Source organism: Erpetoichthys calabaricus, chromosome 1 (genome assembly GCF_900747795.2).
Source record: "Erpetoichthys calabaricus chromosome 1, fErpCal1.3, whole genome shotgun sequence".
Lineage (NCBI taxonomy): Eukaryota > Metazoa > Chordata > Cladistia > Polypteriformes > Polypteridae > Erpetoichthys > Erpetoichthys calabaricus.
Window position 1 is genome coordinate 54628440 of NC_041394.2, and position 25270 is coordinate 54653709.

Sequence of the window (25270 nt, forward strand, 5' to 3'; positions counted from 1 at the left end):
CAGTTTTTTTTTTATCTTAACACACAACATTCTCTAACCCACATAATACAATTCAGCGTTGCAAAGGAGAGGAGCTTTATCTTGGCAACACTGGGAGCAAGACAGGAAACAGCACTGGACAAGCTACCAGCCCATCAAACACTTATAGGAGGCCGATTTACTATCATCAATTAACCCAATGTACATTCCTTTGGAGGTGCCCAAAGGTCTCCAGGACACGGGATTCATAAACCAATAGCATCACTAAGCAGTACACTACTGTACTGCTCTATCTTAATATACATTAGTATTTACTTTGATACCAGAACTTGAACCATGCCCCCAAGGGTTTTTATATTTAAACACTGCCTATATTTTCATCATACAAGATGTTCTATAACAAAATATTTATTTTAAGGTAAACGGAAAGAAAAAACAGCAGGGAATATTTACGTACCGTAATATCTTCCAAGGATGAGTCAATGATTTCATAGTTATCTGGCAAACAATAGAACTTAAGTGTGTGCAAGTTGAGGAACACGTGATGGGTGAACTGAACACTGTGTGTGTAGGCATGAGACTTCAAACCACGTCCTGAAAAAAAAGGGTTTGAAAAACATCCAAATAAAAGGAACAAATCAACAGTGATGCAGAAGCTAGTGTCAAACTTCAAACAACTAAGATTTTATAATTTAAATGAATAGTTCATCTCCATTTCCTTTTCTAGATTTTTCCCTCATTTTCTTCCGACTTCAATTTATATAAATATTTATGTTGCTCTTGATGTGAATCAATGTACAAACTGTACCACTTACCAAAAACCTAGGCTCACTAAACCATGGAACATGTCACCTTATAGAGACTCAAATTCCAATACTGGTCTAGCTCAGCTGGATAGTATTATATAGAGATTTTGGTGCCTCTCTTTAAGTAATGCTAACAGGATGCCGTTGTCCCTTTTGCAGAACATTAATAAGAAGTACAATAAATATTAGTGTATCAAACAATTATGTGTTCTTTACAGCCAAAGGTGTTTTCAATGTAAGAAAGTTTTGGCAAAATTTTCTGTTAAATTTTATTCTACTAATGTTAGTGAAATAAAGTAAAATAATTTATTACCATATTACCAAAATAATTTCAGTTGCATAGAAAATGATTAAGTGCAGCTCATATAAATACATTTTCAATAAATTCAAATAAAATAAGGACTGTGCAAACCATAATTAGATAAAAATGATGGGAGAAACGAATGTGATTTTTTTTTCCAGTAACAGTCTTTATTTACATTTAACTTTTAATGTAGAAATATATTCTTTATGTAAAGAATGCATGAAGCTGCTACATATTTCACTTTAGAAAAATAACATTCGTGACTTGAATATATGAATATTGTAGAAAAGGGTGTGTTTGAGCTATAAAAAAATTTTTCTCTATTCAAACTCTACAGCAAAGGCTAATTTTTCCTGGCCTAAACTAATACACTGTAATGCTTTATTAATTTGTTATAAAAAGAAAAATAAATCAAATTATCATCCTAAATCCAATCTTATTAATGCCACGAATGCTACAAAATACATACCTTGGAAATATTTCCCACATATCAGACAAGCATATACATTGATGTGAGAGAGAGACACGGAGCATAATTTTTCAAAGTCGAAATCCAATACACTCCTGTTAGGAAATGGAAAGGTCAAAAACAATTTCCCCTTAGGCTTTCTTGTCACAGACTACACAGAAAGATCCAATACAGAATATACTGTACATCACATAGAACAAAGACTTGAAAGGCAATTTAAAAATATCAAATGGAAATAAACATTTTGGGTAACAATAAAACACTGTATTTAAATATTTCATAATACAAAAAGCATAGTTATAGAGAATCATTAACAAAAGACATCAAATAATCCTAGACATTTCAAGTTAATGTTGCTGGGAAAGGAGTTACACTTGAATTAGCTAGTGAGGGAAAAAAACAAATTTACTGCAAGTACCTGTTGATGGTATCCAAGTACGGACAGTGTCTACTGCGTCGGTCAGTTTGTTCAGGATGGGATCTCACAAATTTTACTGGGACTTTAGTAAAAAAAGAAAAGAGAAGAGCCATGTTTGTGTATATTTATTGCTTAATGAAGAAACTGCATTAAACATTAAAGATCCAAAAAACTGATACTCCTTCATATTTCACAGTATGAACAGTACAATTATAAATAATAATTTTGCATTCAACTCTAAAACTAAATTACCTTTAATTCTGCATTCAACATGGGAAAAGCAATGTTATTTATTAATCAGCAGCAATATTTATTATCTCAAAAAGACAAAATAAGACAGATATCAAAATACAATATGATGTAGAATGCTACAGACTGCTAGCCTTTCTGAGATGATTTTAATACCAAGGTTCATTTAAAACAGTAGACAAATTATCATTGTGTGCTCTGTACTATAGACAATGAAAAAGTTACGATGATAAACTTACTTTTAAGTCTTTTACCAAGGAATTAACATTTATCTATTTCTTCATCTTGCACAAACATGCAAATACAACCTTCTCTAAACTATAATGTGCTCATCAACATTTAATACAATTAAACAAAAGGCTGAAACAACTCTAGTATTCTCTCAGTACTCCAAAACAAAGAAATCTGAAATAAACATTAATGAAACTCGTTACACTTCAGTGCATTAAACACAAACAAAATAGTCAAAATTTTAAAAAAAATAAAAATTAGAAATTTACAAAATTTATAAACAGCAGAACCACATATTAAAAGCCTGCCTGGAACCCCCTGCAATTTAATCCAATATGACTATATAAATAATAGAAATCATATGTTAAAAACTGTAATATATATAAAAAAGTTACTTAAAATAGTTAAATAAAGGAAAAACAAAAAATCAGTTCTTGTGCAGTACTTCCACTTTAAAAACTACAGGCTGTAATTAATACAGGTAACATTCTCCGTTTCAACAACAGGATCCGGCTAATTGAATCTTTCCCTTCCAGTGGATAGGTACATGTTAAGTATGCTTTATGGTTCACAGCAGTGTCTCACAAATATCTTGTTATTTCATATTTGAATACAAATATATCTAGACACCTGGAGGTAAAACATTTGAATCAATGCTGTATAAAATGTTGCAAGTATTTTGGATGAGAAATTACTTGTTAGTGTGTAGTTCTCTCCTTTTTGGAAAATTAAAATGGCCATGACTAAACTAATTAAAAGATACGGTGCGACTAATCTAGATTTCTAAATAAAAAAGCAGACCAAAGAGAAGGGTTAAAAAGTAAGTTTCATTTTAGTAAGAGGTGCAAGACGGTCATAGGCTTTGCAGTTTCTGCTGCTAAAAATAATATGTAGGCAATCTATATATTTTTTTAAGAATTAGCTTGATTGTTGGTATTAATTTCTTGATGTACTCTGATCAGGGCTCACGAGAGACTGAGTGAGGAGTCTGAGTGTCTGGGCATGCGAGTGTCCTGGATAAAAAAAAAAAAGATCCAGGCTTTTAATGACCTCTTAGGTACAGCCATCAGCAGTGTGTCTGTCTGTGGAGAGAGTGTTGACTTTGTCGAGAAATTTATTTACCTTGGCAGCGACATTCATGTCTCTGTTGACTATTCCTATGAAGTCAGTAGATGAATTGGGAGAGCATGGGGGGGTCATGAGATTGCTGGAAAGGGGAGTGTGATGCTCCGATATCTTTGCAAAAGGACGAAGGTCCAAGTCTTTAGAGCCCTTCTGCTTCCTGTTTTGCTATATGGTCTGAGACAAAGACTAAGTGGCGCGATTCTCCACGGATGAACTGTCTCATAGAATCGTCATTGTTAAGGACCTGAATGGACAGACCAGGCCAAGGAGACACCTGGGGGTGGTGGGACTGGACCGTGTTTCTGCCTTGGGGGGTTGCCAACCATGATCTACAGCTGTTTCGTCATACGGTGGGTGTGGCAACCTGAGGTGACTGGTTTATCATCATACCAGAGGGTGGATATGTGTGGAATTTGTTCAGACATGCAAGTACAAATTTCACTGTACTCAATACATGTTACAGTGGGCCCCATGTATATCACCTTGTGTAAAAGTCACACTAAAACGTGACATACACAAGACAAAACTAGAAATGTGCGTATACACGAAAAATGCAGATGCATTAAACTGTGTGTAAGCACATTCCTTTGGTAAATCCCAATCAACATGAATTTTAACACACATGCACGAGCCAATAGCCCCACCCGAACTCCTCCCAGAATTTCACCTATTTGAATACACAAAACAATATAAATACCCCTTCCATTCAGTTTTTTGTTAAAAGACAATGGCAAAAGCGCATGGGAAAATGAAGAATTTCAGTGAATAAGAAATGGAGGTCCTGCTCAGTGAAGTGGAGGCAAGGAAAAACATATTATTTGATAGCTTATATAAACAACAAAAGGAAATTGATGAAGTGGCACAGCGTGGCGGAGGCACTCAAATTTCAAGTTCAGAGAGATGCACATTGCCCAAAATAAAAAAAGAAGTGGTCAGATATCAAAGTTAACGTGAAAATGGAAGTCGCAGACCACCATCTGAATGCCAACACCACTGTAGGAAGTAGCGGAATTCCGGGGTTCACACCATTTGAGCAGCAATTTGCTACAATTATCCATCCATTATCCAAACCACTATATCCTAACTACAGGGTCACGGGAGTCTGCTGGAGCCAATCCCAGCCAACACAGGGCTCAAGGCAGGACACAAACCCTGGGTAGGGTGCGGGTGCAGGTGCACGTGCACGAGCACACACACACACACACACCAAGCACACACTTGGGACAATTTAGAATCACCAATGCACCTAACCTGCATGTCTTTGGACTGTGGGAGGAAACCGGAGTACCCGGAAGAAACTCACTCAGACACAGGGAGAACATACAAACTCCATGCAGGGAGGACCTGGGAAGCGAACCCAGGTCTCCTTACTGCGAGACAGCAGCGCTACCTGCTTTGGATTTACATAAGCAAATTCATTCTTTGAAGGTGCCTTTATAGCAATGTACAAAAAACGGATGTTGCTCCAAATTGTGCTTTGATGTTTGCCCATTCAACCACAGTGTAAAGAAATCTTAAATATCTGGATGAAAAGCATATAATACCATCGCAAACAGCTGACATGGTGAGATTCAGTGATGACTGAGAAATACCTGATCAGTCAGCCAGTTCATGCTGAAAAGCTCATGTGGCTAAATACCTGAGGGTGGATAGAACTTGCAAAGGAGCAGGTAGAGCACAAATTCCTCAAAGTCTACCTTTGTAAAGCACACAGCTCCAAGAAGATAGCTCTTGGAAATCAAAATCGACTTTGAAGCCAGTCATCATCAACATTTTCACCAATAAATAAGCGCTCTTGTCTAATTCTTCCATTTACGATGTCTTCTAATGACACTAAAACAGCCATGATAAATGGAATATTTTGGACATTCCTTGCACCATTATATTGTTACAGATTGATTATAGTCAAGTGCTTGAAATTTGCAAATGATACGCAATTTAATTTTGGTGTATTTGATAAAGCCTGCATCATGGATGTGAATATAAAAAAAGGTAGACCACACAGAAACAGTAACACTGTTTTGACGCTTGGTGCAGCCCGTTTACAAAACCAAGCAGAAACACGTGTACACATGACCTGAGGCTGTTGTGAAAATGTGTGTGGCATTACACCAAGTTTAGTTTTCACACATACATTTCAACATGAGCGTGGAAACAGGCATATGCTATATTTTTGCGTGTATGAACTGTTTATACATGAGGCCCAGTATCACTACTACTACAACAATTTTGAGCAATATCTGTAGTAAATGTATGTACTTCCTGCAAGTTTTCTTCTACTGGTATCATCCAAAACCAGTCTAATAAAAAGACCTTTACATCAGTTATGTGTGTATAAGCTCAGATGACTTTACTAAATCTTTGCTTTGGTAACTATGCCTTTTCTTCCAGTTACAAGTGTACAACTTCATATTACAACAGCATTTACTAGTACTCACTTTGCCATAATTATGTACTAATAATAGATTTATTATGAACAGGAAATTTGAGCACAATCATTTCTGCATTGCAAACATTATTGGTTGTATACGTAATCTGTGCAAAAGACAGCTTCATTTTTTCATGCTCATGCTATCCTAAGATAAGATCGACAAACTGTGTCTTGTATGTGCACATTATACAGCCAGTGCCACTTTCCACGTTTTTACTGTACTTCTTAAAACACAGGCTGTTCAACTTTTTCCTTTTTAGTATTACAGAAAAGACTTCGATTTTTTTTTAGGTTTAGAATTTAAAAAATGTTTTTTCCACATCACCTGCAAGTAAACATGTTTTTCATTCATAATTTGGACAGTGCAGATGAAAAGTATTAAAATTAAATAATAATAACAATAATAAACATTGTTTAAAAGGTACATTTACACTGGCATCTTCACAGGGATATCATGTTAGTGTTAAAGATTTGTAACTAGTCTATGCATGTTTAATGCTACAAAAATAAAAACTACAGGAGTATGGGTACAGAAAAGACAAACTGATCAGGAAAAAAAACCAAAATTAATTTAAAGGGGCTCTGCATTTTCGGTATTAACCCCTGACTGAGCAATTTATTACCCTGTTGAACAACTCGGATTGAATGATGATTTCTGTCAGAAAGAAAGCTGTAGATGATTTTATTAAAGAGGCAGGGTGCAGTACAGTCGTGTACTATATATTTTATTCATTTATTTATTTTTTAATTAATGTGTCTTACGTGTTACGGCTACTTTTATTATCTGTGAGGGCTGGAAAACAACTGAAAGTTCCGAGGGGGTTCAGTAAATAACACTGATCAATAAACCACATTTTGTATAAGAGTACGTACATGTACATTAGACGCTCTTGGTGTAATGTCCATCTATCGAATTTTTAAGAACTACACACCCATTTTTGTCGTGACATTAAAGATACTGTGTCTGCTGCAACTGCATGGCAGGAATGAATGGTTGGATGTAGATAAAACAAAAATATGTGTGAGGAAGAAAGAAAATCTATTCAGAGTATGCCAATCTCTGTCTGTAACTGTTTACTGTAAAGCATATTTGTTTGTAATGAATTAAGTCAAATCACTCACCGTCTTCTCCATCCTCATAATCTGAAATTCTCTCCCTTTTTATAGACATTATCTTGCTATAATATTTATCTACTGGTTTCACAAAATGATCAAAACGAACGAAGCGTGTCTATACCGGTATTTTAATAACTAAAGGTTTCCAACGCTTTACGTACAGACGTAAATCTACCCCTTGCGAGAAAGCCAACTAAATAATAACCCGGAGTTTCCTCGTTGGCCTTGCCGTAGCATTGCTGGAGTACAGAACGCCGTGAGGAACAAACTTGGTTACGGCTGATAACGAAACTCTTGTCGAAAACATGGGATTTTTTGTGTGTCACCGTGTATGAAGCGACTAATTTCAATTACGGGTTAGAGAAAATGGTTTTTAAAGGCGATCGAAACGTACTGGGTATCTTTCATTTAATAATGCTAACTACGTAATATTAATTCAAGCATAACATTCGACTTAACATTGTTGTGTTGGTTTCGAAGCCAGAAAATTCTGCCTTCCTTGAAAGAAAAGCCTTAGGGAAAAAATTATTTACGCCGGTGTGATGAAACTTTTTAAGGTACATGATACTCTTGGATATTATTTATAAAAAAAAAAGAAAAGAGGTCTCGGGAGCCCTTGTTTCGACTCTAAGCGACGCATATTTCGGGGTTGTTACTTACATAGGCTTCCAAACACTACGTTTTTAAAACCCGTAATAGCGTCAAAGTGAATCCCTGAAAAACTGTAGATATGTGTTTTCGGTCATGCCAGTGTCTTATTTCAGAAAGTTTGAAATATTTAATGTTAGGAAAGTGCAGAAAGGATATTAGAATATTAAAGGAAAAAGACAGCACGGCAAAGCATGATGGAGTGAAGCTTGGCTGAAATATTTTTGACTTGTTCTCCAGGTCCCTGTGAAGTGACAGGTATTTACTGACTTAGATTACTGCCTGAAGTCTGTGTGTTTGCAGCACGGCTTTTGTAAATGCAAGTTACGTTTTCGGCACATTTTGTAAGCGCGAGTTACATTTAGAGCGTGAGTGATGTGCCTGGCAATTGTTTTACGGTCACACTTTTAGGCAGGTGTCCTTGCGCAGCATCACTGCCAAAGTTATTTGAGGGTGAAAGCAGCAAGATGCAGGTTTATTTGGGCGTGCATGATGTTTTCACTTCACTAGTATTCTTGAATGTGAGAATGAACTCTGAAAGTTCAAACAAAATAAGTACCAACTACGTCTGTTGTTCTCTTATACTCTCACCAGCCACTTTATTAGGTACACCAGTTCAACTGCTTTTTAATACAAATACTGTATCTAATCACCTAATCACATGGCTGCAACTCAATGCATTTAGGCATGTAGACGTTGTCAAGAAGATCTGATGAAACTCAAACCAAACAACAGAATGGGGAAGAAAGGTGATTTAAGTGACTCTGAACACGGCATGGTTGCTGGTGCCAGATGGGCTGGTCTGAGGATTTCAGAAACTGCGGATCTACTGGGATATTCACATATAACCCTCTCTAGGGTTTACTGAGAATGACCCAAAAAAGGTCAAATATCCAGTGAGTTGTAGTTGTCTGGGCAAAAGTGTCTTGTTGATGTCGGAGATCAGAAGAGAATGATCAGACTGGTTCGAGCTGATATAAAGGCAACAATAACTCAAATAACCAATCATTATAACAAAGGTATGCAGAAGAGCATCTCTGAACACACAACACGTCGAGCAGGAGACCACACCAGGGGCCACTCCTGTCAGCTAAGAACAGGCAACTGGGGCTACAATTTGCACAGGCTCACTAAAATTGGACAACACAAGATTGGAAATATGTTGAAAAAATTAATCTCAATTTCTGCTAGCAACATTCACATGAGGTCAGAATTTGACGTCCACAACATGAAAGCATAGACAGATAGATAGATAGATAGATAGATAGATAGATAGATAGATAGGATACTTTATTAATCCCAGTGGGAAATTCACATACTCCAGCAGCAGCATACTGATACAGAAAATATTAAATTAAAGAGTGATAACAATGCAGGTATACAGACAGACAATAACTTCGTATAATGTTAACGTTTACCCTCGCGGGTGGAATTGAAGAGTCGCATAGTGTGGGGGAGGAACAATCTCCTCGGTGTCAGTGGATCCACCCTGCCTTGCCATCTTGCCCTGGTGGTGTAATGGTCTGGGTGGTATTTTCTTGGCACACTTTGAGCCCTTTAGTACCAACAGAGCATAATTTAAATGCCACAGCCTACCTGAGTATTGCTGCTCCATCCCTTTAAGTCCACAGTGTACCCATCTTCTGATGGCCACTTCCAGCAGGATAACGCACCATGTCACAAAGCTCAAATCATCTGAAACGGGTTTCTTGAACATGACAATGAGTTCAATGTACTGAAATGGCCTCCACAGTCAATCAAATAGAGCACATTTGGGATGTGGTGGAATGGGAGATTGGCATCATGGATGTGCAGCTGAGAAATCTGCAAAAACTGCGTGATGCTATCATGTCAATATGGACCAAAAACCCTGAGGAATTTTCCAGCACCTCGTTCACCTTGTTGAATCTGTGCCACGGAGAATTACAACAGTTCTAAAGGCAAAATGGGGTCCAACCCAGTTCTAGCAAGATGTACCTAATAAAGTGGCCGGTGAGTGTATAGTCAGAGGGATTAAGACTCTAACCTTACTACTTTCACCGAAGACACACGCATATCAACTCAACAATTATGAACGTCACCTATACAAATAATAAAAAGCCAGACTGCAATGCTATACAGTGCGTGCAGTGAACACCAGTTAGACATGTAAATAATAGCCTTCTCTATTCAACCTCACAATTTTAGACTTTACCTGTTTATTGGAATTTCACTAACTGATATGCTTATTGGAAAAAAAAAACTTTAAAATCATTATGTTACTTGGGTTTATTTTCTAATAGTGTTGTTTAATATTAACCACGGTTCACCTATGTGATTAGTTCTATTGGTCTCACGACTGATGCTTATCCCATAATGTTACAACGGTCTCTGGTTCCGTGGCCCCTTAACTATAGCTACCCAGAAACTGTACGGATGGCCATCTTATTCTATGCACACACCAGAGTGTACTTTGAAGACTCGAGTTGTCACTCCGGGTAACTAGCCGGTCGGACTGCCGCTTCGCGCGAGCCGTAGTCTTTCTGCGTTTCTTGTTGTTGAGACAACGAGGGAGGCGGGGATGCTGTGGGGTGGGGGGTTTATTTAGGCAAGGGAAGATACCATCCGAATAACTCTTTTCGATGTCGGATTAACAGATAGAGATGGATGTGGTACAGGAGACAGGTTCTGCTGCGACGGGGACGGAGCTGAGATTCAAGCCCGGGGGAAGACTGGATATGAACCACGGTTTTTTGCGCCATATTCGCAGAAATCAAATCGCCAGGTTCGGTTATATTCTTTTCTGTTGGCGGCATTTGTACTGTACCCATTTGTTTGTACAGTTTTTTTTTTCTGCCTGCGATTGTTTGTGAATCGTACAAGGAATGTACTAAATGAAAGGGTTAAAATTGGCACTTAAGAGGTTGATGGGACCAAGTGATGATAACGCGCATGTGCATCAAACTCGAGTTTTAAAGGACTAATGAAATATAGCGCCTTTCCATATATTTCTCTCCCACATTACTGTCCGTTAGTTGCACAAATTTGGTCTGGTGAGTTCAACCCTAATAATAGACATGGAAATGTAGGTAAGAGATGTTTTGGTTTTAAATATTGTTCGCATGTAGGCTAAAGCAGTGAGGAGTTTGTCTTCATTCGCCATTCTTCAATACTTTGATCTTCCCATGTACTATCTGAGCGAAATTTTATTGTTATTTATTTACTGAATCAAAAGTATACTTTTTCTATAGTGTTTTTCTTTATTTAGTTCTCTTGTTATTTTATTGACATTTACTGAATCAAAAGTATACTATTTCTATAGTGTTTTTCTTTGTCTAGTTCTCTTGTTATTTTGGCCAAGAACTGAAAAAACACTAGTGTGTACTTAGGACATTGTGTTTAAGAAATTGTATACAGTGTTAATCAGTGTATCTGCAAATCGCTGTCAATGAAACATCAAGTACTAAGTAAAACAAAAACTTGAAACCTGGGAGTGTGATGTATTGGCTTGGATGTTACACTTTAAACCCTAAAGCTGGCCATTCAGTTCTCACCTCTGAGTCACTGTTGATCAGTGAGCAAGTCAGTAATCTGTTTGTACCCCAGCACTAACAAATGTATCTAAAGTTCTGCTATACTGTATTCTGTTTTTTTTTTCTTAAGATGCTTTGGATAAAGGGGGCAGTGACATGTACAATAACTCACTAGATAATGTTAGATTTTTTTTTTCTCTCATACAGTATCTGTCAGATATTCTCACCATATAAATCCCCCATATCTATTTCGTGGAAGAGCAAGCAAGATTTTTGCCACATGATATCTCATCCCTGCACATGTGCAGTGACATTTTTGTCTGCGTCCCAGGCATTTGTTAAGAGTGTGCCATGTCAGTGCTGCTTCTCTTTTCATTCTTATGGATCAGATATCAGGGTTCAGTCAAAATCTGGGTGATTGCTTAGCTTTTGTTAATCTCCAATGTTAAATGATTTAGATAGATACTTTATTAATCCCAAGGGGAAGTTCACGATTTGCTGCCCACTTTGCTTTTGTTGCTAGGATAAGAAACGGGACCATTTGAAGTGATGGGTTTCCTTCCAAAAAACCATCGATTCTAACCCTCAGCTGAGAATGGAACAGCTGAATTTTAAACTCCTTGTTCTAGTAGGTAGCATGAAAAAGAAAATTGATAACTGGATTAGAGCAACATTGGTAGCACTGAACAAATGAGAAATACCTGACTTTTAATTGAAACAAGTTCATTCAAAGAAAAACAAAGCCCTCATCAAAAAATAAATATTTTTAACAAAAACACATGTGCTACAATTGTTGGCACCCCTACATTTAATACTTTGTATAACCTCGCTCTGACAATATAACAGCACAGAGTCTTCTCTTGTAACCTTTTATAAGGTTGGAGAATACAGAGCATGGCATCTGAGACCATTTTGGTTTACATAATCTCTCCAGCTCATCTAGGGTCCTAGTCCCTCTCCTGTGTACTCTCCTCCAGCTCACTCCACAGGGGACTGAGATTGCCATGGCAGAACTTTGATTTTGTGGTCAGTTAACCATTGCAGGGATGATCTGGACATGTGTTTCGGATCATTATCCTGCTGGAAGATCCAATGATGACCCAATTTTAGTTTCCTAGCAAAGGTAGCCAGTTTTTGATTTAAAATCCCCTGATATTTCATGGAATCCATGATGCCATGTACCCTAACAATGTTTCTAGGGCCTTTGGAGGAAAATCAGCCCCACAACATCACAGAACATCCACCAGATTTCACAGTTGGGGCAAGGTTCTTTTCATTATAGCCATCCTTCTTTTTTTACACCAGACTCACTTTGTGTGTTACTGCCAAAAAGTTCATTTTTTTTAATCCGACCATAGAACATGGTTCCAGTCAAAGTTGTAGTAACGTTTTATAAACTTCAGGCGCTTACATTTGTGGATAACTTATGGAAAATTATTATTTCTGGCAAAGCTTCCAAATAATCTGTTGGCATGGAGATTTGATAACCCCAGGATTTTACTTTTTCTTGCAATTCCCCAACAGTGATCCTTGGAGATGCTATTGCCTCTCTTACCATCCTTCTCACTGTTCGTGGGTGTAAAATAAACTTGGGTCCTCTTCCAGGCAAGTTTGTCGCAGATCCAGTTGATGACCACTTTATTATTATTGCCCTAACTGTAGAAATGGGCATTTTCAGGCAAGTAGTTATTTTTTAATAACCATTCCCTGAGTTATGAAGAGCAACACACTTCTCCCTCATTTGGATTGAGTGTTCTCTTTTCTTTGCCGTGACGATGGTTGGCTAAGGAAATTTGGTTCTGTGTCTCCTCACATTTGTATCCCAGTTCATCAGTCATTGATTTCAGCCAGAAAGTTCCTATACACTCCAATCAACTTAACAATGTCAAATTTAAATGGGAAATATGCTTCAGTTACATTGTTTCACATTAAATTCAAACATACACATGTTTTTGTTAAAAATATTTATTAATGGATGAGGGCTTTGTTTTTCTTTGAATGAACTTATTTCAATTAAAAGTCGGATGTTTCTCATATTTTCAGTGCAAGATGACAGTTCTTCAGCAAACAGGGATTTTTTTGTAACCCTTCTTACTAATTTTTACAAGGTGCCAATAATAGTGGAGGTCACTGTAAATGGAAATAAGATTTGGTATTTTATGTAAAATACAAATAGAGGTGCAACTTATTTCATACATGCTGTAAGACACCAGATGACCAGAGTTAAGAATGTTGACAGAAGCCAAGTCATTTTAACTGCCTTGAGATCAGTTTTGTGGGAGGTGAAATTTTAAGTGGGGTGGCACAGTGACATTGTGATAGTGCTGCTCTCTCTCGGCTCCAGTGTCTGGGGTTTGAATCCAGGCCCCATGTGTCTGCATGAAGGTGTCCCAGAGTACTCCAGTTTTCCTTCCATATAACAAAAATATGTCTTTTACAATAACTGGAAACTCTACATTGGCCATATGTGAATGAGTGGCAGTGCATGAATGTGCTCAGGGGTTGGTTCCCTTGTTGTGCCCATCCATTTTGTATTTACATTTAATCGTTTAGCAGATGCTTTTATCCAAAGCAACTTACAAAGGAGGTCAACATAATTGAGTAAACCCCAGTCTGGGGACTGTTTGGAAACAAGTGTTACAGAACAAGGTTACAAAATTGATCATCACAAGTGAAGGGCACAGAAACAAAAGAAGCAAGTTACTAATTCCTATATTACAAAACCTAACAGATATATTCACCAAACAAAAGAGCCTTCAAACATTTCTTAACCACACTGAGGAAGTCAGCAGTTCGGTAGGATGTGAGCAGTGGTTCCACTAGCTAGAAGCTACACATGGAAAAACATCTGGACTTTGATTTGATATCACACAGTGACGGTATCTCCAGACACCGTTCAACAACAGATCTGAGTGCTTGAGAAGGAGCATTGAACCTCACAAGTGTCTACATATATATAGGCGCTGACCCTTTGACTACTCGGTAGGCAAGAATGTGAACAGAGGAGTGACATAAGCCTGCCTCTGTTGGTCGAACACCAGACATAGCTTGGTGACACATGCAGGTACTCCTGCCAGCAGACAGTCACAGTAGTTCAAGTTGTGACAAGACCAAAGCCTAGATCAGGAGTTATCCTACATATTCTAACTGACACAATATGATCTTACGTATACTGTAAAAAGTAAATCTGCAAAACAGACAAACTGTAGCAACATGGTCCCAGAGGGACAGCAGGTCATCAATCAACACCCCAAGGTTGCATATCAACTTGGCGGGTGTTAGCAGTAGAAAGCCAAGCTGAACAGAGATGGAGTACTTAATAAATGGATGAGTTAGAATAGCAAGTACGTACGTCTTTGCCAAGGTCAGAGAGAGTGGCAAGGGGGATCTGGTGATTGACTGTGTCAAAGGCAGAGGAGCAATCTGGCAGGATGAGCACAAATGACATGACATGTTGGTAGCTTTAGTCTGCCATAATGTGTCAATAGTGAGTACAGCAGTCTCAGTGGGATGGCCGTTCTTGAATCCTGACTGATTAGGGTCATGTAGTCTGCATTATAAAAGAAAGGAAGAGACTTGTTTAGAGATAGCACATTCCAGTGTTTTGGATAGAAAGGAAAGTAGAGAAGCCAGTCTGTAGTTACCTGCTTGAGATGGACCAAGAATGGGTTTCTTCAGGAGAGGATTTGTAAGGTCCTGTTTAAACAATGCAGGAAAAATGAATATGCCGAGTGAGGTGATAATGTATGCAATTGGCAGAAAAGGAGAGGGAGAGAGAGCCTTTAGGAGATGTTAGGGGATGAGATCAGGTGGACTGGAGAATGTTGTGTGGTGTGTTCAGGAGGGAGCAGGCTAGCTGGAGGAGGTGATGAGAACTGACTGCCGACGACAGCCACCTTTTTCCTGAAACCCTAAAATGGATCAGTGGGTTATAAAATGGATGGATTTCTAATGGCAGTTGTTGTTTAATTGACACTTTTTGTTTTTATTTTACTTAAAAGTGGTTAAGTAGCATTATTCCATTATACACTAGCTTGCTCTCAGTTAATTTCTGTACTAGTTTTTAATTGCTAGTATAGCGGTAGACATCTGACTGTTTAAATGTGTTATAACGTTTCTGTGCCTTTCTTTAGGGATGACTATGACAAAGAGGTGAAAGAAGCAAAAGAGAAACAGAAGAAAAGACACAGCAGTGGTCCTGCCCGGCCTCGAAGGCCAGACATTCAGGTTTATCACCCCCGATGCAGAAGTAAATATATAGTTTGTTTTTTAAAAGCTCACATGCCAACTAGTGTAAATTGAAATATATGTGAGGTGTTTACACATGCAAGTCAAACGTTTTTTTTTGTTTTGTTTTTTTTAAACCGCTTTTACAGATCTAAGATATCATAGGAATTTAGTGGTAAACTACCCAGTCAAATAGAGAAAAAAACCTCTATCCATAATTTCTTTTAACCTATTTCAATATATGGAACATGCCAGGGAATTTTTAAGTTTAGAAATCTCTATAGTGTAGTAGCATCTTTGAGCTATTAAGTTCAAAATTTAATCTTCCAGTAACACACCATTTCTTCTTTACACAAATTAAATTTTTTTATGCATAGAACACCACCATATTTCAAAGTTGAATGTGTATGTTTCAGTAAACCCACATATCAATCAAAACTAATAATAGCATTTTTACATACGCAAGGGTGGCTTCTTTCAAGTAAATCGTAAGTTTCCATATTGTCTGCCGTCTTTCATTAGTAAAAAGTGATTTGCATACGTATACGCCAAGGCGAGAAGCTCAGCACAGCTGAGTGAACCTGCTTTTATCCAAGATTCCACTACATTAAGCCACATATATTGAAAGGCTCGTTGCCACTATAGCTGAGAATTCAGAATATTTTAATGATGTACTATATAATTGACTATTATTGGTCATTACATGTCACAGCTGTGCGTAAAAGGTGTGAAATAAGTTGCATGTGTGAGCGCTCATCTTTACACGTCATTATGTTCAAGCTTTTGTCAGAATGCATGGTGAGTGTTTGTTTGGTTAACCCACAATAAGACTTGGGGAATTGTCTTCTTCAAAAACAAAATAAAAACAAAACAAGTCCTAGAAGAGTTACAGAATGCTAATGACACAAAATATGACCTTGAGTAAGATGCGTTTGTTGACGGATTTAATGCTATGCTTGATTTGTAAGTATTGTTCATAGCTTCATAACTTTGAAGCACGGCCATACGATGCTTTACAGTTCAAGCATCATGTGTTTAATTACTATTCCCAGAGGCTGTTTGTTGCACTTTCTCCATATATCAGTTTTCTGAGCAGTGCTCTTCCAGTCTCAAATTGGGAGTACTGGCAGTGTACCATCACTGAATCACACCACATGATCTTTCACGGGGAACCGCTCTTTGATCAAATATACTTATATCACTCCCCAATGCATGCAGTTTCATGAGGTGATGCGGTCCCCTTTCAATTGAATGTCAATGAATCACACTGCAGTGCCTACAGTTTCTCAAGGAGATGGGGACCCCCTCAATCGAATGTCACTGAATCAAGACGTTTAAAATTTCATAGGGAACAACTCTGTGATCAAATATACTTGTGTCACATAGGGCTGCGCAACTCATAGTTTCATGTGGGGATTCCGCATATTTCACCAATTGATCGAATGTCACTTCCAGGACGCTGTTTTGAGTATGCCAGTTTTCAACTTGTATAACAAAAATGCAATATTTAGGTTGTGTGAACACTCTTTATTTGGCTCCTGTATGTTTAGGTGTAGGTGTGACTAGCTCTGAGGCCTGGTCCAGAGCTATTTGCTGCCCTGTGCCTTGGGCTGCATGGAAAGGCATTGCCTCCACCTCATTACCCAGAACTGGAAGAAGGTGGTAAGAAAATGTATGTTTGTACTTAGTTTATTCCAGATGTGACATGCATGATAAAGGCATCTGCAACAAAAAAAATTAATAATTAAAAACACACTAAGCCTTTGTGGGACAACTGCAACAGAAGGCAGGGAAAGATTTATAAATTGCAGCATAAAAACTCCAATCTATTGTACAAAACGTAAAGTTTCTCTGTCAGAAATTGTTTCAGGGTCTACCATGAAAAAGTATGGAAAGTAAAGGTTTCGGATGAGAATATAAGTATACTTACAATTACAAATTATTTCTTGTTTCAGAGTGATATATACACACACACACACACAAAATATTTTCTCTAAAAAAATAAAAACATAACTGCAATATTTGTTTTGAGAGATTGTTTAGTGAAAGAGACTAAATGTTTCCAAAATGGAATACCAAATGTTGCCAAAAAGAGGGACACTTTGTGCTAAACTGTATAACTATGCAATTTTTTGGGATATGATATCTAAACTTGGTACAATAACTAACAGGTGGCGGCAAAAAGAAAATTGATTCCAGTGTTGTGCACCATTACATTTATTGGTTATGTACGTCAAAATGTTTTTTATTTTGTAGAGAATTTCCTAAAACTCCATTTTTTGTTGCGTTTTATTTAGTTGATATTGGCGTGAAACAAATCTTTTAAAAACTAGGGGGCTTTGCTCGCCAACCTTCCTGCCTGCGCTGCACACCAGCCACTTCACATCTCTGCAGCTTGCGTATGTGGATTTCACTTTCACCAAACAACAAAATATTGTGTGGGGGTTATTCGTTTTTCTGAATTTGTGTGTTTCATATTGTAGGACCATCCTGTTTCACCGTCAGGGAAAAGCAAGGAAAGAGTAAAGGATCGGATTGAGGCGAATTATTAAGACAGAAATGATGAATCATGCTGTGCTTTTGGATAAACACGAATATCAACTCTGTCTTTAATATCTCAGTCATTCGGAACTATTATCGCTGACAATTCGTCACATGTTAGTTTATTATATATACGAGCGTGATCTTTCATATTCATATAGAAATCCAAGAAAACGTCTTTGTCCGTGTTTACTACGTTTCGTGTAAAGTGCGATACTTTTGGACGTATGAATTTGTATCCATTATTGGCTGTAGAATTTCTAATATGTCTGATCGTTTAACTCTTTAGATTCTATGTTGCATCGCTTTTCCGTCATCATAAATATAAACCTGACCGAATTGTGGTTTCTTCAAAATTAAACTTGTAGTAGCTTTAATTGTTGTGGGACCACATATTCTCATTGCGTATGGTCCTGAATTGTGTAAATCTATGTTCTGAGCATTGAATGATGCAAACACGAACAGATTATTGTAGATTCAGATATTTTGCCTGTAGTGTTTGTGGATTTCACATTCACCAAACCAGAAATCTTTTAATTCACGTGGATACGCCTCTTCATTGGGAAGAAACACTACTTTTTCCTGATGGCAACACAAATTTGCTCTGACTTAAACTTTAAAGCTGAACAATATCTACATACTTCTGTCATATCACCTATGTCCATATATTCGATCTCATTTCACTGTTCTGTTACTTCACCGAGTAATAATTTCCGTTTGTTAGCGCTCATGCGATCTTTACTATTTTTTTTTTTAGACTTTCGAATTTTATTACTTTCATAATCTCAAACCAGCTCTGCATGTGTATCGCGCCAACATTTTTGAACCTCTTTACAATGTTCTACTTTGTCTTCTACTCTACGCTAGGTTTTCAAATCCACTTGTTCCGGGCTGATTATTACTTTCCTTATTTTCCGAATTTGCACTTAGATTATTATTGTTCTTTTTGAATTCTTTTCTCTCCCAACATTTTTGGGCCCCTTTTCATTGTGCTGCCCTTTCTTCTTTGCTTAGTCTTTGACGGGTCATCTTGAACGTATAAAATTATTGTCCATAAAAGGACCACATTGAAGGAAACAAATAAATTGTATGTCTAAAAATACCGTCCAGAAAAGCTTCTTTAAAGGATGAAACTGAGTACTTTTCATAAATGAATTTAAATGTGGAAAACGTAATAATTTATAGGAGCTGAGAGCACATGAACTGTGTCTGACAATAGCATTCACACGAATGAGAAATGATTGTACCATGTGTTTGGTTGTAATGGAGAGAGGAGGGCAGGACTTTTCAAATCTCTTTGCATAATGTCTTGTCTCACAGAACTTGAAATTATCTCTCGTGGGACTTTAAATTATCTCCGAGAATGTCTCGTCACAGGATTTCCTTTTATAATAGAAAGATATGTGAAGTGAATACAACCCTCCATAAGCAGAATAATAGATGTTTATTTTTGGGTGTGTAATTTAGGCACTATAATGCCAAAAACCCTTAATGGCGTAAGTGATTAGAATCAACTTGCCCATCTTCTCATTTTTCAACAAATCTATCAATGAGATATCACTGGCTAACTGGCTAGTGTAGATGAAGAATCAGACAGTATGAAAATATTTTAAAGAATTTACCACTTAATGATCTTGGGCAATGATGGGGATAAATCTCTGAATTAAAAAAGGAATGGGATAAAATATGCATCAAGTATACCATGGTTCAGCTAAAAATTGTTCACTGATCACGCATGTCTTACCTACAGTTGTCTAATGTGCACCTAGGTGTATTATCATGGAAGTTTCTGTATTCCACTATTTTGCTTTGCCTACACTACATATTTCTGGCTATCTATTATGTGCATAGGAATACTACATTTATATCTGCTTCATAGAGCCTCACATGTACAGTTTTCCCTACACATGGACAGTTGCCTTAAGCAAACTAAGACTTCTGTGTAGCTATTTTATAGCATCCCACGTGTACATCTGCTTCAATCAAAATGAGACTTTCGCATTGCTGCTTTACAGTGTCCCAGGTGTATGGCATACCCACATGTGGACAGCTACCTCAAGCAAAGCTTGGCATAAGCAGAACAAAGTGTTATTTTCAGAGTTGAATGTCACTGAACACCTGTGCCACATACCAAAGTAGGTGTCAATTGACTATTGATACTGTTGGAGGCATCCCTTCTCAACCCCTACCTTATGTGGGAATATAGCAAACTCTCACACTAGGCGCTCTTAACACTATACCTTGACCCAGCTGAACAATATAAACTTGCAATTGCAATAAAGCAAACGTAATAAAACACAGTAAATCCAATACTAGCAAGGAATAGGAAATATATTTGAAAAGTCTTATTAAAGAATAATAAACATACTGATGATGAGTCTGTTAAGGCCTAGGTGAATAGAGGTTTTGAAGTTTTCTTTAGTTTGCAGAGATATTATATCTGAGGGTGTCAGTGGGAATGCAGACATTTTATCTGGGTGCTGGTGACAATCTTCCCTTTCTGTCTGTTTCTCTCCTTTCCTGTGCAACACACATCCCAAACTTAAAAAGACCTGTCTTGATTTTTTTGTAGTTAACTGTGATTCCATTAATAATCAATAATCTTCAACCTACTGTCATGTTTGCATTACAAAATTGTGTTCTTTTCCCAGGTTGCTAAGGTTGTTTTACATTCCAAAAATATGTCTAGAAATCCCTTTTAAGACCTCTCTAAAAAAATTATGTAAAAGATACAACATTCAAATCAGTAAAGATGCAGAGTTTAAATACTTACCAGTTTGCATTACTATTAGTTCCAAGATGCAAACAGTTCAATATATATTGTTGAAAAAGTAATAGTCTGTGTGTCCCAATTGCTGGCTGTTTAATCAGTGTCTTAGTTTTTATGGTCTATTATTTTGAACACTTGTTGTGTGGCATCTTGTTAAATCGGTCATTTTCATTTTGTTAAAGTTCTTATTTAGTCAAACAATCTTTAGTATGGCTTGCTTTCATTAACATATACCAGGGCAAAATCCACATTGTGAGCAAGGTCATGAAGCAGCTGCTGCAGTAGCTTATAAGTTTTGGAAGTGTCCCACATTCAAACAATTTCGGCAAATATTTTTGTACATCTTTTACATAACCTTGGATTTAAAATCACTTGTAACTCTTCAGCATTTATTTGGAGAAATAGCAGGTGGGATTAAAGTGTGTTTCAGAAAATTAGTTGTAATATCCTACGTCTCACTAAATTTTGCTTAATGGCCAGAATCCCAATCTACCCTCTCTAACTCAGTGGAAAAGTGGAGCTCTATATCGTAAGGATATGTACAGAACTTCTCAAGAGCGTATTAATGTAATCCTAAAGTAAAGGTGTTGGGCCTGTATCAAACTTTTTATTTTACTTTGTTTTTTCCTATACTGTATAGAGAACTACTTCAGACGGGGCTTTCTAAGGGTAAAGAGTTGTCTTCTTTCAGTGGAATGATGAGTTTCTTGAATTAATTTCTTAGTATTTGTTTTGCCTTTTCCTTTCATTTGAGTTGTGTTCCGTTCGGTTTTGCTTTCAAATAAATAAATTTAGATAAAGTGTCTCCAGTCATCTGCATTGTGTCTAGACAGATCTGATGTCAAATCCCCAATCGCCCAAAACATTCAAATCCCCTTCCGGTTGTTTTATGCAGATACAGAACACTTTCACTTAAACTTGTTATCAATGTGGTCGCGTTCTACTTCTATCCACCTCTGAATACAGTCTGAGTGATCTGAATTACACCTGATTTTTAATGTGTTCAAGTGCTATCCACTCGTAACTCTGGGAGCGGAGAGGAGAACATTGTCTTTGTTTTTAAGTAACGGTAAATAATATTTGCCTCTTGCCATGGAAATTTTTGCATATTTACAACGTGACATCTTAAAATTATTTAGTAAAATAACATTTTTTTATACATTTAGTGTGGGACAATCCAAAGTGGATAAAACTTTTGATAGATACTGTGTATTACAATAGCATAATTTAATCCTGTTATTTATACCATACAATTAATTATAGGTGGAACAGAAATCTCTCAAGCCATGGAAAATGAAGAATCCAATGAAAGCAGCTCTAGCGCAGATCCAGAACTACATGGAACAGAGCTCTTCTGCCTAGAATATGAAGCAGACAGTGGTGATGTCTCCTCATTTATAATACACAGGGTAGGGGTAAATTCACTTAGAGTAACTTCAGTATTTTAAAGGTATGAGATGAACAGAAGTTGCCATGACTCCACAAGAACTCAGCCAAACAGCACAGCACATGGCCTGTTGGCATCTATTCTTAAATTTTGCAAAATATATAGGTTTGGGTTTAAACTGCAGGAATACATCAATTTAATGGCAAGTACAGTTTTCTTTAAGATACAAACAAGGAGGGGTGCATGCAGCAGACTGTTTATTTAAACCTCAGGCTTGTTTGCAAATCTACAAAATTCAGTTTTTCTTTTTTTGTTTAGTGAAACTTCTAAAATAGATGGATGCTGCTAATTGTGTATGTGTCCAGAATGTACACAAAAAAAGTAATTCTAAGAAGAGTTGTAGAGGTCTATTTTAAACTCAGATTATGTAATATGTAATATTTTTAGTTGTGTCATCTCTCAGCCAAACATGACGTGAGTGTGGAAGAAGAGACGTGTATTAAACAGAATCTGTGGTTATTCTTTCTAGTTCTTTAACTGCTGCTGTATGACATATTTTGCTTTCAATTTTCTCATAGGATGATGACCCCCACAAAGTGGTGGAACTAGTAGCAGCAGAAAACATTTTGGACTCTGGCATGAAAGCAACTCTCTATCAGCGAATTCAGCAGGAGATTGAAAAGCGCAAAGTGAAACGCTGAACTGACCAAGGATGGCAAATCAGATGTTGAGTATTTCTCACTGAAACCTGAGAGCCAGGAGCTGACAAGCTGCAGTACGTCAGTCAACAGCACTGTTTAAAATGACATACATACTCTGGCAGGCCTAATAAAATAGTTAAAGCTGCACTTTAAGCATGCCTAAACTACTGCTCTTGTGTGGCAGTTCACCATGATATGAATCTACAGGATGCACTTTTAATTTTGTTTTATTCTTATGAAGTGCACTTCTACTCATAAGCCCAATATACTATACAGTAACTACAAATACAAAATGACATGCAGCATAAACGAAAGACAAAGAGAGAAGCATCATGCAGTACATATAAAAAGATACCTATAAACATGTACATACAGGATGGCTTTACGTGCAAATTCAAACTGTCCTTGGTCAGCAGCATTCTGAAAAGAACCTTTTCATAGCTGAATGATGACAATTTAATTTTAACAAAAGACTTCAGAAAACGGACCGGTCTGTCATATGTGATGACATGTACACTCCAAGCCAAATCAAGTGGTACCATAAACACCAAGAAGAGGAGGAAATCAGAGAAGACAGTAATGGCAATTCAAAAACAATTACTGCAGTTGAAAATGCAAGATAAGGGAGTGCTATAAAACAACAGCAAGAGTATCCTGTGAGAAAATAATGAGCCTTTAGCCTTGAATTAAATACTGAAACAAATGGTGCTTCTCTGAAATTGCTAGGCAGAGATTGGTTGCCCTATAAACCCGTACCCCTTCATTAGTTCTGTTTATCCTCAGAATATTAAGGAGGGCTGCATCTTAGTTTATTCCTTGGAGTATAGGAACTAATGTATTTTGTAGGGTGTGGGGAAGCTGAACCATGTATGACTTTGTGTGAGAAGGAGGATTGTAAAATCAGCTCTCAAATGGATGCCAGTAAAGTCATTTAAGAATTGGCATTTCATGCTAACAATTCTTAGTTCCAGCTGTAATCTTCGATGCCATGTTTTAAATTAACTATAGTGCAGTAACTGATCAGTTTGAACAGCCTTACTGTACTCCGTTCTTCTTGAGATAAATGTGCTGGTTTTTCACGCTGCTAAAGCTTAAGAAACTACCTACATTTTACAATATTTCTACATTTACTTATTTGGCTGACGTCTTTATCCAAGGCGACTCTCGACACGTATGACACAATTGCTTACATTTCTTTTGGTTTTGCAATTGGATGAACAGGCAGGTCAAGTGACTTGCTCAAGGTCACACAGTATCAGTAGCGTGATTTGAACCCACCAAAGCAGGGTTTGAAGTCCTTAACCACTACGCCACACTGCCTGCAATTTCTAAACTTAAGACAGCAAGTTTAACAAAGAACAGAAATGTGATGGAAGATTAAATGCTTGTCAAAGATCAACAAATAAATCTGGATTCAGATAAACTAAAATTTAAGCTTGCTGAGTTAAGAGCATTCACTATTGTATTACTATTCATATAATTACCCCCCATTAAAAATGGTTAAGTGTTTTTCTGAACTTGAGCAAAAATATAACAAGTATTAAAAATAAACTTGCGTCATCATCTTATGACTAAGTTAATACTGTATTTTCAAATTATATCTCCTAATGGTTACATACATAGTCCCAGCACCAAAGCTTGAGAACACAATGTTCAACAGTAAACAGAAAGAAGCAAGTAACAGCAGTACCTATTAGGCCAGCTAAATTCTCAATCCTGTGTAAGAATGTCATGATCAACTGTGTCAAGAGTTTAAAAGCATAATAATGGTGACATTTCTTGCTTTGTCAGAGATTGATATTTTCTTTACAATAGGAGTTAAAGAAATTTGTGTGCTGTGATGAAGGGAAAAGTATTCTCTAAAGAAAGATCCAGATTGTCTGGATGAGGCAACTTGTTCCTGAGAGTAATCCATATGGTCAACCAAGTGTTTGTGAGTTCTAGCAAGTGAAATAGGGCAGGTGGCGATTTTGAGATGTGAAATGGATGAAGAAAGGTTAGGTGAAACTATTAATAAAAAAAGACATTGTTACTAAATGGCCTCCTTAATAAAAAAAGACATTGTTACCAAATGGCCTCCTTGAGTACATGCTGTACTCCCTTTTCTGTCTTCTTCTACTTACTCCTCACGATCCTGTAAAATACAAATAAATTCAAGCAAGACTGAATTATTGAGTGCTCTTATATGCATACACTTCCGAGAACAGGGGGATGGAGGTAGCGTTTCGATGGTAAAATACTTGCAATATTGCAGTGAAATGAGGTGTCCCCTGGAGGTCAGACCGCAATGTACCCCTACGCCCCGGTTCTGCAGTGTATCGGCCTACTTCAAGCCCTGCGTACAACACAGGCCAGG

The 25270-nt window shown here is 37.2% G+C and overlaps 2 protein-coding genes across 2 annotated transcripts in view; one reads left to right on the top strand and one right to left on the bottom strand.

Moving 5' to 3' along the window:
- Positions 1–7331, bottom strand: part of usp39 (ubiquitin specific peptidase 39) — a 30766-nt gene extending 23435 nt beyond the window's left edge. The window contains exons 1-4 of the mRNA XM_028799663.2: positions 7135–7331; positions 1977–2058; positions 1559–1653; positions 437–573 (exon numbers count right to left, since the gene is read on the bottom strand). Coding sequence (XP_028655496.1) covers positions 437–573; positions 1559–1653; positions 1977–2058; positions 7135–7183 — 363 coding nt within the window. The 5' untranslated portion in view covers positions 7184–7331. The remainder of the gene's footprint in view (positions 1–436; positions 574–1558; positions 1654–1976; positions 2059–7134) is intronic.
- Positions 7332–10296: 2965 nt separating this feature from the next.
- On the top strand, positions 10297–24487 carry c1h2orf68 (chromosome 1 C2orf68 homolog). The gene is made up of 4 exons (XM_028799672.2): positions 10297–10540; positions 15422–15537; positions 22090–22235; positions 22792–24487. The coding sequence occupies exons 1-4, from the start codon at positions 10419–10421 to the stop codon at positions 22912–22914; spliced, it is 507 nt and encodes a 168-aa protein (XP_028655505.1). The 5' UTR covers positions 10297–10418; the 3' UTR covers positions 22915–24487.
- Positions 24488–25270: the final 783 nt, after the last annotated feature.